This window comes from Eschrichtius robustus, chromosome 7 (assembly GCF_028021215.1).
Source record: "Eschrichtius robustus isolate mEscRob2 chromosome 7, mEscRob2.pri, whole genome shotgun sequence".
In the NCBI taxonomy this organism is placed as follows: domain Eukaryota; kingdom Metazoa; phylum Chordata; class Mammalia; order Artiodactyla; family Eschrichtiidae; genus Eschrichtius; species Eschrichtius robustus.
Genome location: NC_090830.1, coordinates 122,172,396 through 122,186,162, shown reverse-complemented (window position 1 = coordinate 122,186,162; position 13,767 = coordinate 122,172,396). Strand labels below are relative to the sequence as shown.

General features: G+C 46.6%; 1 protein-coding gene across 32 annotated transcripts in view; it reads right to left on the bottom strand.

Moving 5' to 3' along the window:
- TCF7L2 (transcription factor 7 like 2) overlaps positions 1-12,871 on the bottom strand; it is a 197,872-nt gene extending 185,001 nt beyond the window's left edge. For 11 of the 32 annotated variants that reach the window (XM_068548577.1, XM_068548578.1, XM_068548583.1 and 8 more), the window contains exons 1-3: positions 12,149-12,868; positions 11,805-11,871; positions 11,471-11,595 (exon numbers count right to left, since the gene is read on the bottom strand). In XM_068548577.1, the coding sequence (XP_068404678.1) occupies positions 11,471-11,595; positions 11,805-11,871; positions 12,149-12,337 (381 nt within the window). In that variant the 5' untranslated portion in view covers positions 12,338-12,868. Of the gene's footprint in view, positions 1-11,470; positions 11,596-11,804; positions 11,872-12,148 lie in introns of all 32 variants that reach the window. The other 21 variants (XM_068548565.1, XM_068548569.1, XM_068548570.1 and 18 more) reach the window with 3 other exon arrangements.
- Positions 12,872-13,767: the final 896 nt, after the last annotated feature.

Genomic DNA, 13,767 nt, shown 5'->3' with positions numbered 1-13,767 from the left:
ATGCCTTATACATTCTTTCGCAATGACTAAGCTATCAGTCCCAGGACGGCTCAGGACAGCTCTGAAGCCCGCACGCACTCTAGGAATCCACACTTCCCCAAAGAAGGAGCCAACCAGTGCCGAAGAGCCACTGAGTTTTCTAAAGACCACCTCTTTGGGGGCCCCTGGGTGAAGGTACATCCCTGGTTCACCCAGACTTTCCACAGCACAAGGCTAAAGTCTCTCCTGGGCCTTTCCCTCTGAAGCCCTATAGATCTACCATCAAAGAAATGGGTAGCCCCAAATAAAAAGGAATACCAAGAGGCCTCTCCAAATTCTTCTCTTCCCAAATAGTACTTATTAATCTTGGGCTCCTACCAATTGGGAGAACAAACACCACCTGCTGACTTATTTTATAAACAATACAACAAACACTAAAAGGTCTCAACAATATCTGAAAATGCATTTTAATTGGCCATAAACGAACAAATGATGAAGAATCACACGGTCCTATGAAATCACTGCCCATCTCCCTCGCAGCAATAAGCAAATCAGTTACATTTCCAAACACAGATCTGTATTACTATAGCAAACTATTGCCATTACTACCACTGTACGATTACTATTACCAGAACCTTCCTGTATAGCCGTTCTTTAGACCCCATTATTTTGTATCTTGCTCCCTGCAAGAAAAATTATTCAGTTTATACAGGTTTTTATTTTGGGGGAAAAAAAAAAGAAATTCACATAAGAACTTCTGAACCAACTCAAACTAAACGCAACCCCGTAGTAATGAAATTTTTTAAATAGCCTAAATGCATACTGCTCATGGGATAAGGCTGTACTGTTCCCAGTTGGGGATATAGTGGGTTCTGAGATCACTGTATCTGCTCCAAGTGAACAAACAAAAACACACTGCCTGTATATATATTAGGAGTCTGCTTGCTCCCAAACATAATAGTAATCAAAGTTAAAAGGGGTTACAATAAAGGTGGGCCAAAAATATATATATTCCTTTACCTGTCAAAGCAGAGTAATGAATCACACTCCCTAAAACAACAAAAGATAAAGGCTGAGCCACTGAGATAAGCCCCCCTACGCACACAGCACCCCCCCCCCCTGCACACACACACTCAGGAGCAGTTCATCCAAAGTGAGTCACTGAAAAAGACAGATGAATTTGCCCCCTTGGCCCCCCTGTCCTTTTTGTGAAAACTGCCAGTCAGTAATCGGAGATCGCACTAATTACTGTGACAATTCTGCATTGTGTTAAAACAACTTTTGTGCGAGGGATAGGTTCCTCTGCTTCCTCTGCGAGTTTGGAATTCTTGGCTGAGAGCAGCTCTTGTCGGAGCGGGGGACTCCCCTGCTCAGGAGAGAAGGCAACACTAAAACCTCGTCCCCCCTTTCAGCTGGTTTTAGGCTGCGATTTTCCAACTGCCTGATTCAGAGCTTAATGGAAACTTGTCCAAGCTTTTCTTCCCACAAACCTTGCAGAGCCCTAAGGCAATCTTGCACTCAGGGTAACCACAGAAATCTCCTATCATCAATTAAAATCGAATGGACACCTGATAACTTAAGTATACGTCGTGGAAACAAAATTTCATATAATCGCAGCCTTCTGAATAAATTAATGAAACTGTGGCTAATCCAAATTCAATTTCCATTTGTCCGGTTCCACACTTAACCCTCACGTTCATCACCACCCAAACAACAACACAAGCCCAGAGAGAATGCTACAATTAAAGACAGTAAAAATGCAGCTGCAAGGTCCTTAAGAATCTGGTAGGACAAAGTTAATTTCACCTTCACACACACCAATCTAACATCCCCAAGTAACGCAACTCCCCTCCTCAGGTACCCAGGCACACAGAATAACCGCCACTAGCTCATAAATCCACACGGTACAAGCTCCAATCAGCTCTTCACTCCCAGCCAGTACCCACTGTGTTGGAGAGATTTTGAGCTTAAACTTCCCCCAGCAACAGCGACGAAGACTTACAATTTTCCCGTTTCTCCTTTGGGTTCCCACCCCCTCTTTTCCCAAATACTCTTTTCTAAAACACACCCTTTAAACACTGCTTTTTCCATCTCTGTAAAACACAGAGATGCCTTGTTCATTATAGTCTAGCTTTTTAAGACAATGATAAAATACAAGGACCCAGTAAAAACTTGGCATTCTAAACTGGAACAATAATTTATTTATATCTCCGTAAAAAGCTAGAAGAAAGAGCAAGAGAGGGTTGGCCCTTTGTGCTTTTGTTTGTTTGTTTGTTTGCTTTTGGAAGATGAGGGGCGCTTGAGAGATCTTAGGTGGCGATCTAAGGCTCATCTGAGTTAAGAACCAGTTTCCCCCAGGCCTGGACTCTTGGGACCACCCCTGCTCTTGGCCACCTGCAGCACTGCGCGTCATTTCCGCATCCAGCAACTGTGGCTCTTGTACCCTGGGCCCGCAACACACCCTCAACGTGGTTCCCCCCTGCCCCGGCCCTCCCCAAGCATCCTGAAGCAGCACCAAATGAGAACTCCAAGGTATTTTTCATGTCATGCCTTCCTGTGAAACTCTCAACAAAACAAACCTTCCCTTCCTGTGTGCTTGTTTACAGTGGCCAAGCCCACCCAACCACCCATTCGAACACCTCCCGGTGACCCAGCCCCCTCTGGTCCAGAGGAAGAGCCATGGAGATGCGGTGGTGCTCAGCACAGCCTTGCCTACATTTTCCAGCAATTCAAAAACCAACATTTTACGATCAACCACCTCCCTTATCAAGAAATCCTGTCTTGATTTCTCTGATTTCATTTCTAATCACTACTACTGGCCCTAAATTTGATGTTTCAGATACAAGACATCAGAGATACCCAGAGAGGGGAGAAAAGGGAAACAGCTTTTTCAATCACAGAGATCTCATCCTCAAAGGCGACTAAAAAACTTGGAACACTACATTGGGTTTTAAACTTCCAGTAGGATGAAGATTAATTTTGTATGCCTATTCATTCCACTAAATTGGGAAGAGCGGGGAGCATTTGCTTTATTTCCAGTTTTATGAATCACCAAGCTTCCTATTTAAAAAAAAAAAGAAGAAGAAGAAATTCAGATTCATTTCCTAAACGGTTTTGGTTTGGGGGATTTTTTTTGGTCCACCTTCCTCTCCCCTGTAGCTACCACCGTGAGGCACTTGAAGTTTAATTTCCATGTCATTAGCATAAAAGGCAGAATAGAGGCTTAAGTATATCTAAGACTTTTTCTTAAGTCACCAGTCATTTTGCAGGACAGAGACAGCACCCCCAGCCCTATGCTGGGAGCCTCTTACATTTAGTGGGAAATAAACTTCTGACCAGGCCTTTGGGTGCCTGCCCGCCCCCTTAAAAGATGCCAAGGGGACTTCTAACTTCCACAGGGAAGGCAAAGCCAGCACTGACTGCTAGGTATGGAGGCTTAAACATTCCTGCAAGGATCCAGACGCGGAACATCTGTACCCTCCTACAACAACAACTTAACAAAGGCAACCCCTTTTCACTTCCTGGCATTCTCCTTCAGAAATTCTGCTGCAACAAAACACATGCCTTTAGACACAGGAACAATCTCTCCTACTGTCTCAACGTTCCATCAAATGTCTATTTACCCTCATTAATTTTTTCTTTTCTTTTCCTCAACCTGAAACCATCAGCTATGAGTCAGAGAACGATCATTAACTTTTACAGCTTTCATACACATCCACCTACTCACATTTGGGGAAAGAAGTATTGACTTGCAACACTGCCTGAGACCAAAATCCTCTAAGAAGAAAAAAAAAGGGGGGGAAATCACTTCAATAAAGTTGTATCTATTGGTCTATGGGGGGATGTTACATTCATTGTTTTTCCACTTTGTGCTGCAGTCTCTTGCAAAAAAAAAAAAAAAAAGAAAGAAAGAAATGTGGAAGTTGAACTTGGTTATGGTGATGGGCATTTTTGGATTGGTTTTTTTGAGGGAAAATTAGATGATTTTCTTGAAACATCAAAACATAATTACATTTCTTAAACTGTTTGGGGGAGGGGAGAATAAAGTGAAGCAAGTTTCCTGCTCTTGTCCAAAACACATTTCCAGCATATAAAAACACGTGGGCTAAAGTGCTGAGACATGTTCCTAACACAGCATTTTTCATTAGAAGTTGCTACACTAAACACTCTTAAAATGATACCCCATCATTACTCCACTTAGCAGTCACAGCGCTGCAACTCATAACGAATTAATTTGCATTAATGTGGGTTTCATGTGTCCTTCCCTGGGTATGCCATTGTGATTCAGGCTTAATAAAACTGACACGACAATAACATAGTGCCTTTTATTTCACTTTCCCAAACCAACCAACCCACCCAAAGACCCACACAAATCCTCTCGATTTTTTAAGCATTTTGCTAATATATTTAGTACATCATAATTGGTCCAGCACGCAAGAACCTAGTTTTCTTCTCAGTAAATATTTATAGCATCACTCTTTCCCATTCATTCTGCATTTTCTTAGAGAATCTCACTGTAGCCTACATCTGCAATTCATTGACTTTACAATTTACCACATGTTGGGATGGGAGAGGTCTTAGCTCCATTTGAATCACTACACAAATATGCAAGTGATTTATCGGTTTCAAACTAAAGACTGCAAGAGAAGGACTCCACTTTTCCTGAACATTACTTCTTCTGGCAGACCATGAACAATTACAGTTCGTACTAATTAAGCTCTGTAAATGTGCTGTGCCTTACTAATGTCTACCAGGCCTCAAATTTATTTTCATGATGCCAAACTTTAGCAAGCAATTTTAACTCCTTCAGAGCTGATCCCACTAATAACTATTCCTTCCCCCTGTAGATCGAGCTGTTTGGAGCTACTTCATGACCAAAAATAAAAAAAAGAAAAGAATAAAATATTACAGACGAATTACCAGCCTGAAATCAGATGTGCCCAAGGAAGAAAAAACCTATCCTGGGAAAACCGAAGAACACCAGGGCTGATAACCCGTTCAAAGATCCCACAGCCCCATCTTTGTAATGAGCTGTTAAGGGATTCATATCTGTCCCTGAGGGCTAGTAAGTTTCTGCATTCCATTGATTAGAAAATAAAACCTTTCGGCCTCTTGTCTTGAAGTCTGGGTTGGATGGAAGGAAGGATCCGGCCTGCAAGGACAGTGCGATCAGCTCCCACCCCCCTCAACAGTTACCCACACACCTCAGAATCCCACTCCCCCTTTACCAGGTGGTCAGTTTGTAACACACACACTAGAAAGCCCACTTTTTTAAGAATGAATTAAAATCAGGAGGCTAATTGGCCTTCTCTGTCACATCGGGGTCTTGACCACAGATGCCCCATCCCCAGCTCCTCACACAATAACTTACATGAAATACTATCTGCTGCTGGATAGAGCTCTTTGGGTGAAAAGTGGATTGGGACCAGTTTTTACTGAGCAGAGCCATATAGTTTTAAGTAGCCACCCCCCACCCATGGTATTTCTACCTCTCATAAGAAACTTCTAATCCCTAATTTCAATCAAGCCATTTCCTCAGGCCCAAACCTCTGTCCCATCTTCTTATACTTTTCTAATCTTTCTCAGGCAAGCATTTATTCTTCCTCCCCTGCTACTTTTCTGTGCTTCCTCCCCCAGATACCAGCGCACTTTCCCCAAATGAATGGCCTTCCCACTCGCAAGGTAAATCTGGATGTTTTTTTTCTCATCTATTAATTCTTTTAATCAACTCTCCTCACTCTATGGCACTTTTTTTTTTTTAAACCCTCACGTTAACTAGCGCACTATGCAATGTGTGTACGTTCCCTTCGTATAAATTAAAGACCCGTCTCCCATATCAGGTTTCTTTAAGTATTCTGGGAAATATGCACAATATAGGCAAGAGGGTCTCAAAAAAAAAAAAAAAAGGCAAGAAAGAAAGGAAAAAAGGGAGAAGCCAGAAGAAAAGGAAAAGAGATGCAAACACCTAGAGCAACTTTGCTTTTGAAAAAAGGCATTTGTGCCGAGCCTCTCCCACCCACCCAACTGAATTTCCATTACTGAAAGTGCTCTTTATAAATGTGTGTAACAATAGCCTGGAGGAAAAGTACAAGTCAGCTGCCAAAGGAGGAGGGGGTGCCTGTCTCAGTAAGCTCAGATTGTAGGCATGGGGGTCAGAGGAGGGGAGAGGGCAGCTTTTGCGAAGGGCTCTCCACACCCCACCCCCATCTCATTGCTTATAATTAGTGAGAGAAATCTGAGCTACTGCCAGTGTCTGCGGACCTCGAATATTATAAGGCCAACGTGGCGTCAAATATCTTAACATTCATAAGTGTTATGGGCTGTAAATAAAGCCTGTGGATTTATGACCTGGTGGCACTTGCCAGCAAAGGACTGGGGCACATTTCTTTCAGCAGACCTGTCGAGGTGCAAGTTTGCCTTTGGTTGTAAAATTAACCATTTCCTTCACAAACGTGCTCAATTATAAGTCAGAGCTGAAGATTTACTTACACCGTTGCCAATATCCACTCCCAGCAGAAACTCAGACGCCCACAACACACACCCCCTTCAAAAATAAAAGCCTCAAGGATTTGATTCACCCCGCTCCTTCTCAAAACTTCTGAAATGTGTCACCTCGAAACAGTTATAAATGTGGTTAAAGATATTATCTAATTCCACTCACCAAGACTAAAAAGCTTACACCTACTTCCCTGGAAAGTGCTTATTTATTTGGCAACGCCATGGTTTAAAAAAACAAAAAAGGAGTAAATCACTCCTTGCCTGAAGTTTTGTCCCTTCCCCCAATATAATGTCATCTATTTCCTGTGTAGGAGAGAGCCTCTGCTAAATCCAGGTTGCCTCAGACTTCACTGCCAATAAACCAACTTCCACAGAACTTCCAGACAGCTGGGGAAAAGGTCCTCGGAGTTTTAGTCATGGTCCAGAAACACACGTCCACACAAAAATTTGCAGCTGTCCTTTCTCTGCAGTGCATTTTTAATGTGATTCGGGGGCCCCTGTTGTGAAACATCTGACAAAATGTAAAATCCTCTTAGATACCTTCTAGTTTACCCCCTGTGCATGTGTAAGAGAAGTTGCACCAACATTTCTCCACCAAGAAATCTAGGCGCTTTTCGCATGCACGCAGGCACCTCGTGGGATGTGACGAGGCATTCAAAACCTGGAAAGACTTCTACTGTAATCTTTAAAAGCACAGCCTCTGGTGCAACTATTAAAATGCTGGTTTTCTAAAGCAAATATTTTTTTAATAGAGTGCAGAACTGCAGTTATCCTGCGCTGCTAACAGAACAGCATTCTTGATCTGCCAGCCCCCGGAAACCTTCCTGTAACTTTTTCACAGCTTGCTAAGAAACAGAAAGCTGACCAGCTTCCAGCAGGGACCCTAAATGAAATCCATATCAGTAAAATTAAAATCAAGGTGGAAAACTCCTAGCCAGAGCGGGGATTGTTTTCCTCCAAATCTCTTCTCAATCAGATAGGGGGCATCAGTGAAAGCTACTTCCCTTCAGCAGTCAAAAGTTTCCAAAAACACTTCTTCCAGATAAACACTCCAGGCTCCCGACTGCCTCATAGTTTGTTTCTGGGGTTTCAGAAAGCTTTCATTTCAACAAACTGCAAAGCACTGGCATATTAAATTTATAATCATTAAAATATGACTTATTGGGTGAATGTTGAGCCCATAACCCAAACTGCAGACATTAAACCCCAACCTATAAAGATTACCACGGAATTAATACTTTGCATTGAGACTGAAACCTAAACATGTTTGCCATAAATATTTCTGAAGGAGATGAAAAACAATTAGCATAAATACCAAAGAAGGGCAAGAACACCTGTTCTTTTTCAGGGCGATAAGCATTTTATTGTTCTCTATTTAAAATGTAATGACCTGTGTAATTACAGTAATATTGCATTGTTATGTAGGGGCTTGGAATGTCACACTTTGAAAAGTGTTGTCAAAACAATCAGGGGTGAAGGTGGGGGGTAGGAGGACAATGGGGAAGGACCACCATTAACCCTTCACACTCCGAGGTCTAAATCTTTTGTATTAGAAAGGATTACGCTGTTTGAGCGAGGAGAAAACATCCATTTTTCACCAGGCAGAAAGAGAAGTTGCTGCCCGGCTAAATAAAACCCCAATGAATAGGCCCCTCTTGGTTTCCTTTAAATACTGGATTCCAAGTTCAAAAATGAATTCAAGATGCTGCTTATTTATTTGTTCAACCTAGTAGCAAACAGCTTCAGCTGAAAAGCAAATAACTTTGGATCAAAGAAGATGCGAAAGCTCTAATAATCAACCCCTTAAAAAGAATTTCAAACCTAACTGGAATTTCTGCCACCATATCCCATATTCTAATTTGGCAGGAGGGAAAAAGAAACGTAAAACTACTCTTTCCTATCTACTTTAATATGGTAACAGTATTCTTATCTTTGGTATATACAAATGTTACCACAATTCTAATATTTGCAGTTCTATCACCTCCCATCTACTTAACCAGACCTCTCACCTTAATGCTTTTTTGTACTCAAATCTTTTTAAAAGCTGTTCCTATTACTGTATCAAAGGCTAAATTAATGTGATGCAGAAATCTTTTGTCATTTTAAAATAAAATTATTACTATCAAGCTTTATGGCGTCTCCAGCAATTAAAGCATTATTCTTGAGATAAAATATTATTCATCACAAACCCATTTAATGATACTCCTTAATTCTTTACGTTCTTAAAAAGAAAAGCAGAAATCAGGAATCCATAGAGTTTGCTTTTTAAAGGATGCAACTGCTTACAGGTACACTCATAAGTTAACAGAAATATGTAGCAAAAGAACACCACCACCAAGGAGGGTCCGGAAGAGAACAGAACATACAGCTAATTTGTCTTTACACCTTGCCCTCAAAAACACACTCTATGAAGCACTAAGAATTTCAGATGAGCATGAAAAGACTGCTATCTTGCCTATAGATTCCTTCGGCAGCTGTATCAAATCTGGAATTGCAAGCCGGCCCTCTGATCGGAGAGGTCAGGAGTGACACACAACAGCCTCTCAGCCTCATTTCCATGGCTCTACTTACCGGCTTAAATAAATAACCTTAATTCTGTAGCACATCAGCTAACCCAGGTAACAGATAGGAGGAGGAAGGGCCTGTGCACACTAGAGATGTCTGTTGGTGTTTGACACGCAAATACTAAAACTGCCTCCTGAGTTCAGAAATGTCTTCTCAGACTCCATCTGATGTCACAGCATCAGGCCACCCGCTATGTCCACAATTAAAATAACTAGACGCCGAGTATTCCTACAGTGCCCACAAAGGGGACGGGTTGTTGGGAGCCATCCTTTTCGCACTGGGAAATCATTTATTTACCTTTAACAATTTCCCTGTTTCCTAATTACAGCGCAACACAACTGTTGGAGTTTCAGGAGATCCTGCGGCAAGACTGCCAGCGGTCACAGACAGGAGTTTGCAAAGAGTCAAGAAGGCCAGCAAGGCCGCCATCAAAGCTCAATATTCAGATGGCCTTTCAGATGGCTAAGTGGATTTTAAAATAATACCAGAGAGGCTTCCATCGTAGGGGGAGGGGAGGAGACTAAGAAATTCTCAGGGTTACTTCGTAATGTCGCTTGGTCGGCTTGGTTATTACACAAACTATCCGATTCTGAGCCGAATACTCCCGGTTCAGGATGTCCACAGGCTCCCAAGAAAAATACAACGTAACCGGACTATGTTTCCCCTACAGCTGCAACCCCACTGCCCGGCCCCCGCCGCCTGAAAGAGCTGGCCCTGCAGGAGGAGGTCGAGCTGAAACACTCTCCCAGCTTCCCAAGCATGCAGAAGCCTGGGCGCGCGGGAGGGGGAGGGAGGGTAATAATTATTTCTCTGTCCTAGCCATAAAAAATGACCGGTCTAGCATGCCCTTGCCATTTTTGCCAGGGCCCAAAAAAACAAGTCAAACCTGATAGTTAATATTTTAATGCTTAAAAACACTTGTAGATCTGATCGACTCCCGTCCGGCAAGCCCTCGGCCATAAGCACCGAATCCACGGCTGCTGAACAGTGGGTGCACTATTTCAAATTGCTATCTCGAGTTACCGAAAAAGAAAAGAAAACAGAAGTAGTGAGTGTAAATAAGAGGTAGGGGGACCAAACCAGAGAGGGTGCAAAATGACAATTCCGAGAAGCCGGGCACAAACGTTTAGAGATTGCGTCTAGAGATTCGTAATCCAGGGTTTTTAGAGGAGGGTGGCATGGGGGGAGGGGGTTCAGGGCGAGGGCAGGGGGCAGAGGCCTGTCGGGGAAGAGGGTGAGCCTTATTCACAAATGTCACGGGGGGGGGGCGCGGGACGCACGCCGCGGGAAGCGCCCCCCCCGGAGCCTGGCACCCCGCGCCGCCCTGGAGCCCCCAAAGTTGGTGGCCCGCGATCAGCAGCCCAATCCTTTGAAGGAAAGGAGCCCTCGGCCTCCCTCACCCTCTATACACCCTTGGGCCCCGCACAACCTGGTCTCTGGCCCCCCAGGGCCCACTGAGGGCCTTCTCGGAAGCTGACGAGCGCAGATCCCGCTATAAATCCCAAGGCACCAAAATTCCCTAGAAATACATCCAAGTCCGCTCGGAGGAGGCCATCCCGGCTGCATACAAACCAAAACCCGCGGCCACAGGGGCCTCTCCACCCCGCGCGGCCCGGGAGAGCCCGCAGCCAGCGCGCCGGGCAGCCGAGCCCGCCACGGCGCCCAGGGCGCTCGCGGCCCTGCGGGGTGGCCCCAGAAAAGGAAGCCCAGAGCCCCCAAGTTTGCAGTGGAACCAATCTTGGAAGCGTGACCTTCCAGGGGAAAAGGGAAGGAGGGCTGAGAGCCAGCCATCGCCACTAGAAAGCTAAACAAATAAGCGGCCGAAAGAGAAAGGCGAGGCGCTTCTCCAAGGCCCCGGGCTCCGCGCGCCCGCTAGTTCTCAAGTCCAACGCCTGGAGGACAATCCACTCTACCCCGCGCGTCGGGCGCAGCCCATTCACTCAGTCCCCGGCAGCGGCAGCCAAGGGGTTAACCGGGGAAAGCCCAAGACGCCACAGAAGAGGGAAGGAAGAGAGAGAGAGGGAGAGGGAGAAAAGAAAGAGCCACACAGGCATCTTCCCAGGGTGAAGAAACAAACACCACCACCAAAGGGGGCGGGGGGAATCAGAGCGCAAAAAAAAGTTCTTCTGATTCCCCCCCCCAACCAACAAAGCCCTGCTTGGAAAGAGAAGTCTCCCCAACATCACGAGGCAACAAACTGAAAGCAAGAACATGGCGAAGTGCAAACAAATCCAGTCCACAAAAGGCAGAAAAGTTTGGAGAGTTTCGGGCTGCCTGGGCCACGAGAGGGGGAGGGGAGGCGGGGAGGGGAGGAGGCGAGGAGGGAGGGGAGAGGGAGGGAGGGAGCAGGGCAGGGGCCGCATGCGGGGCCGGGCGGGAGGCAAGGGCGGGCGGGCAGCGGGCGGGGGCCGCGCGCGGAGGCACTTACGGTTCGGGCGGTGGGCGAGAGCGATCCGTTGGGGAGGTAGGGGCTCGTCAGGTCGGGGATCATGATGAAAGGGTAGCCGGGATACGGTGGCCCCTTAAAGAGCCCTCCATCTTGCCTCTTGGCCGCTAACATGGCGGGGCAGCGAGGGGACGGCGGCGGCCGCGCGGAGCGGGAGAGAGCGAGGAGAAACTTTTTAGAAAGTGCCCCAAGTGGCTGGACGCCCCGGCCGGGCCGACGCAAGGCCCGGCCGAGCGGGGCGCAGGGCCCGGGCGCGCGGCGCGGCGGGCCCGGGGGACAGCTCCCGGCGGCTGCGGGGCGCGCGGGGCGTACTCACCTTCTTCCAAACTTTCCCGGGATTTATCTCGGAAACTTTCGGAGCGAGGCGGAGGCCGTCTTTCCGCCTTCCCGGAGGGGTGGAGGTGGGGAGGGCGAGGGGCAAACGCCACGCAGAGGGGGGAAAAGGGGGAGAAAAAGAATCAGCGAGGTGGGGGGGTTTGGGGTGGGAGAGAAAAACAGGGTTACAAGTTTTTGCAATGGTGGCACCACACGCACACGCCGCCCGCCCGGCCCCGCGGCGCCCCGCCGCCGCCCCCAGCCCCGATTTCTCCCCTTTAAGCAACATTTGCCAAGCCCAGGAAATAGATTAAGAACCCCACCAGCCCGAGGGGCTTTTCCTACCTCGGAATCGGAGGAGCTGTTTTGATTCGTTTCTGATTCATTGACTAGAGACGATTTGACATCAGCTAAATCCCTCTCTGCCGAGGAGTTTTCGGAGCTCTTCTCCTCTTGCTCGCCCTCGTCTTTGAAGGAAATCAGTTCGTCGTTGGCGCCTAGGTCATCTCCTCCACCGCCGTTCAGCTGCGGCATTTTTTTCACCCACCAGCAGCAATTTTGGAAGAAAAATGAAGGAGGAAGAAAAGCCAAAAAAAAAAAAAAAAACCTAAAAAGTTTTGCCCCCCCCCCCAGAAAAATACTGCAAGAAAAAGACGAGTCCAAGGTGAACTTTTTTCTGCTTTGGGGTCTTTTTCTCCTGGGGAGGGGAAAGAGGGAGGAGGGGAGGGGAAGGGGGGGAGATCTTCTGCACGCGTGAGTTTGGGTTTCTTTTTTCTCTCGTTCCCAAGGATCCGATCAATGTGCAAAAAAATAATAAATAAAAAAAGGGGGGTAAAAAAAAACACACACACCAACAACAACAAGAAGTCAGATATAAAGAGCAAAGGGGGGGGAAGCCGAAGATACAGGAGGAGCTCGTGCCGCTCGGATTTGAGTGAGTTGAAGTTAGACTGAGAGCTTTTCAGTTCAAAGGCGGCGCTGATTGACAGATAGAAAAAGGGGGATCGAAATCCGGAGGAACGGAGTAGTCTGGGAGCGGAGATTATTGACAGGGAGAGAGGAACACACTCGCTTAATGAGATGCCGGGGGGCGGGGCCGGCCCGGTGACGTCTGCATAAATAAACAGCCGGGGTGGGCGGGGCGGGGCGGCTAACAATGATCCTTTCGGGCGCCGGGAGAGGGAGGAGGGAGACGAGGAGGAGGAGGAGGAGGAGAGGGGCGGGGGAGGGGGGGAGAGACGGAGGGAGGAGTGTGCAGGGGGAGAGGCCTGCGCTGAGTGTGTGCGAGCCTGGGAGTCTGGGCGAGGGAACGGGGACTCGCTCCGGGAGGGGGGTGGCTTCAGAAAGACAATGCGGAGTAGGAGAGGAGGGTAAGGGGGTGGCGACCGCGTCTGGAATCCGAGCCGAGGAAGGCGGAAGGAAAGCCCACTTGGGGGGCGGGGATGGGGTGAGGCCCAGAAAAAGTGCACTTTAGAAATATTAGAAATAAGTCTTAAGGACGGGGGAAAGGAGGAGAGTATTGTGGGGAAGGGGTGCGGGCTGGTGCTTAGTGGTTAAGCCAGCAATGGAATCAGCCACCCTTGGGCGGGATGTAAGAGAAGTGGTCAAAAAGAGAGATCAACCCTCCACTTTCAGAGAGCTTGGGGAAGTGGAGGGCTGGGCAAAGTTCCTGGTTATCTGCAATGAAAGAAACTATTAACCCACGAGGTCTTCCCTCCCCTTTTTTGTTTATTAAGAGTGAATCATTTCATTAAATCTTAAGTTTCACTAGAATAAATATGCCAAGATGACTTTTTATCCAAAAAACAATCAAATACTGTAGTGTTTGTCAAGGGCATTAAAAATATCCTTAAGGAAAAATACATGATTCTTTTCAATGCAAAGTGTTGTTTTTTTTTTTTTTAAACTGACTTTGGAGGTGGTAGGAAATAAGCTAGGATTCAAAGTCCATTCTGACTTCGGAG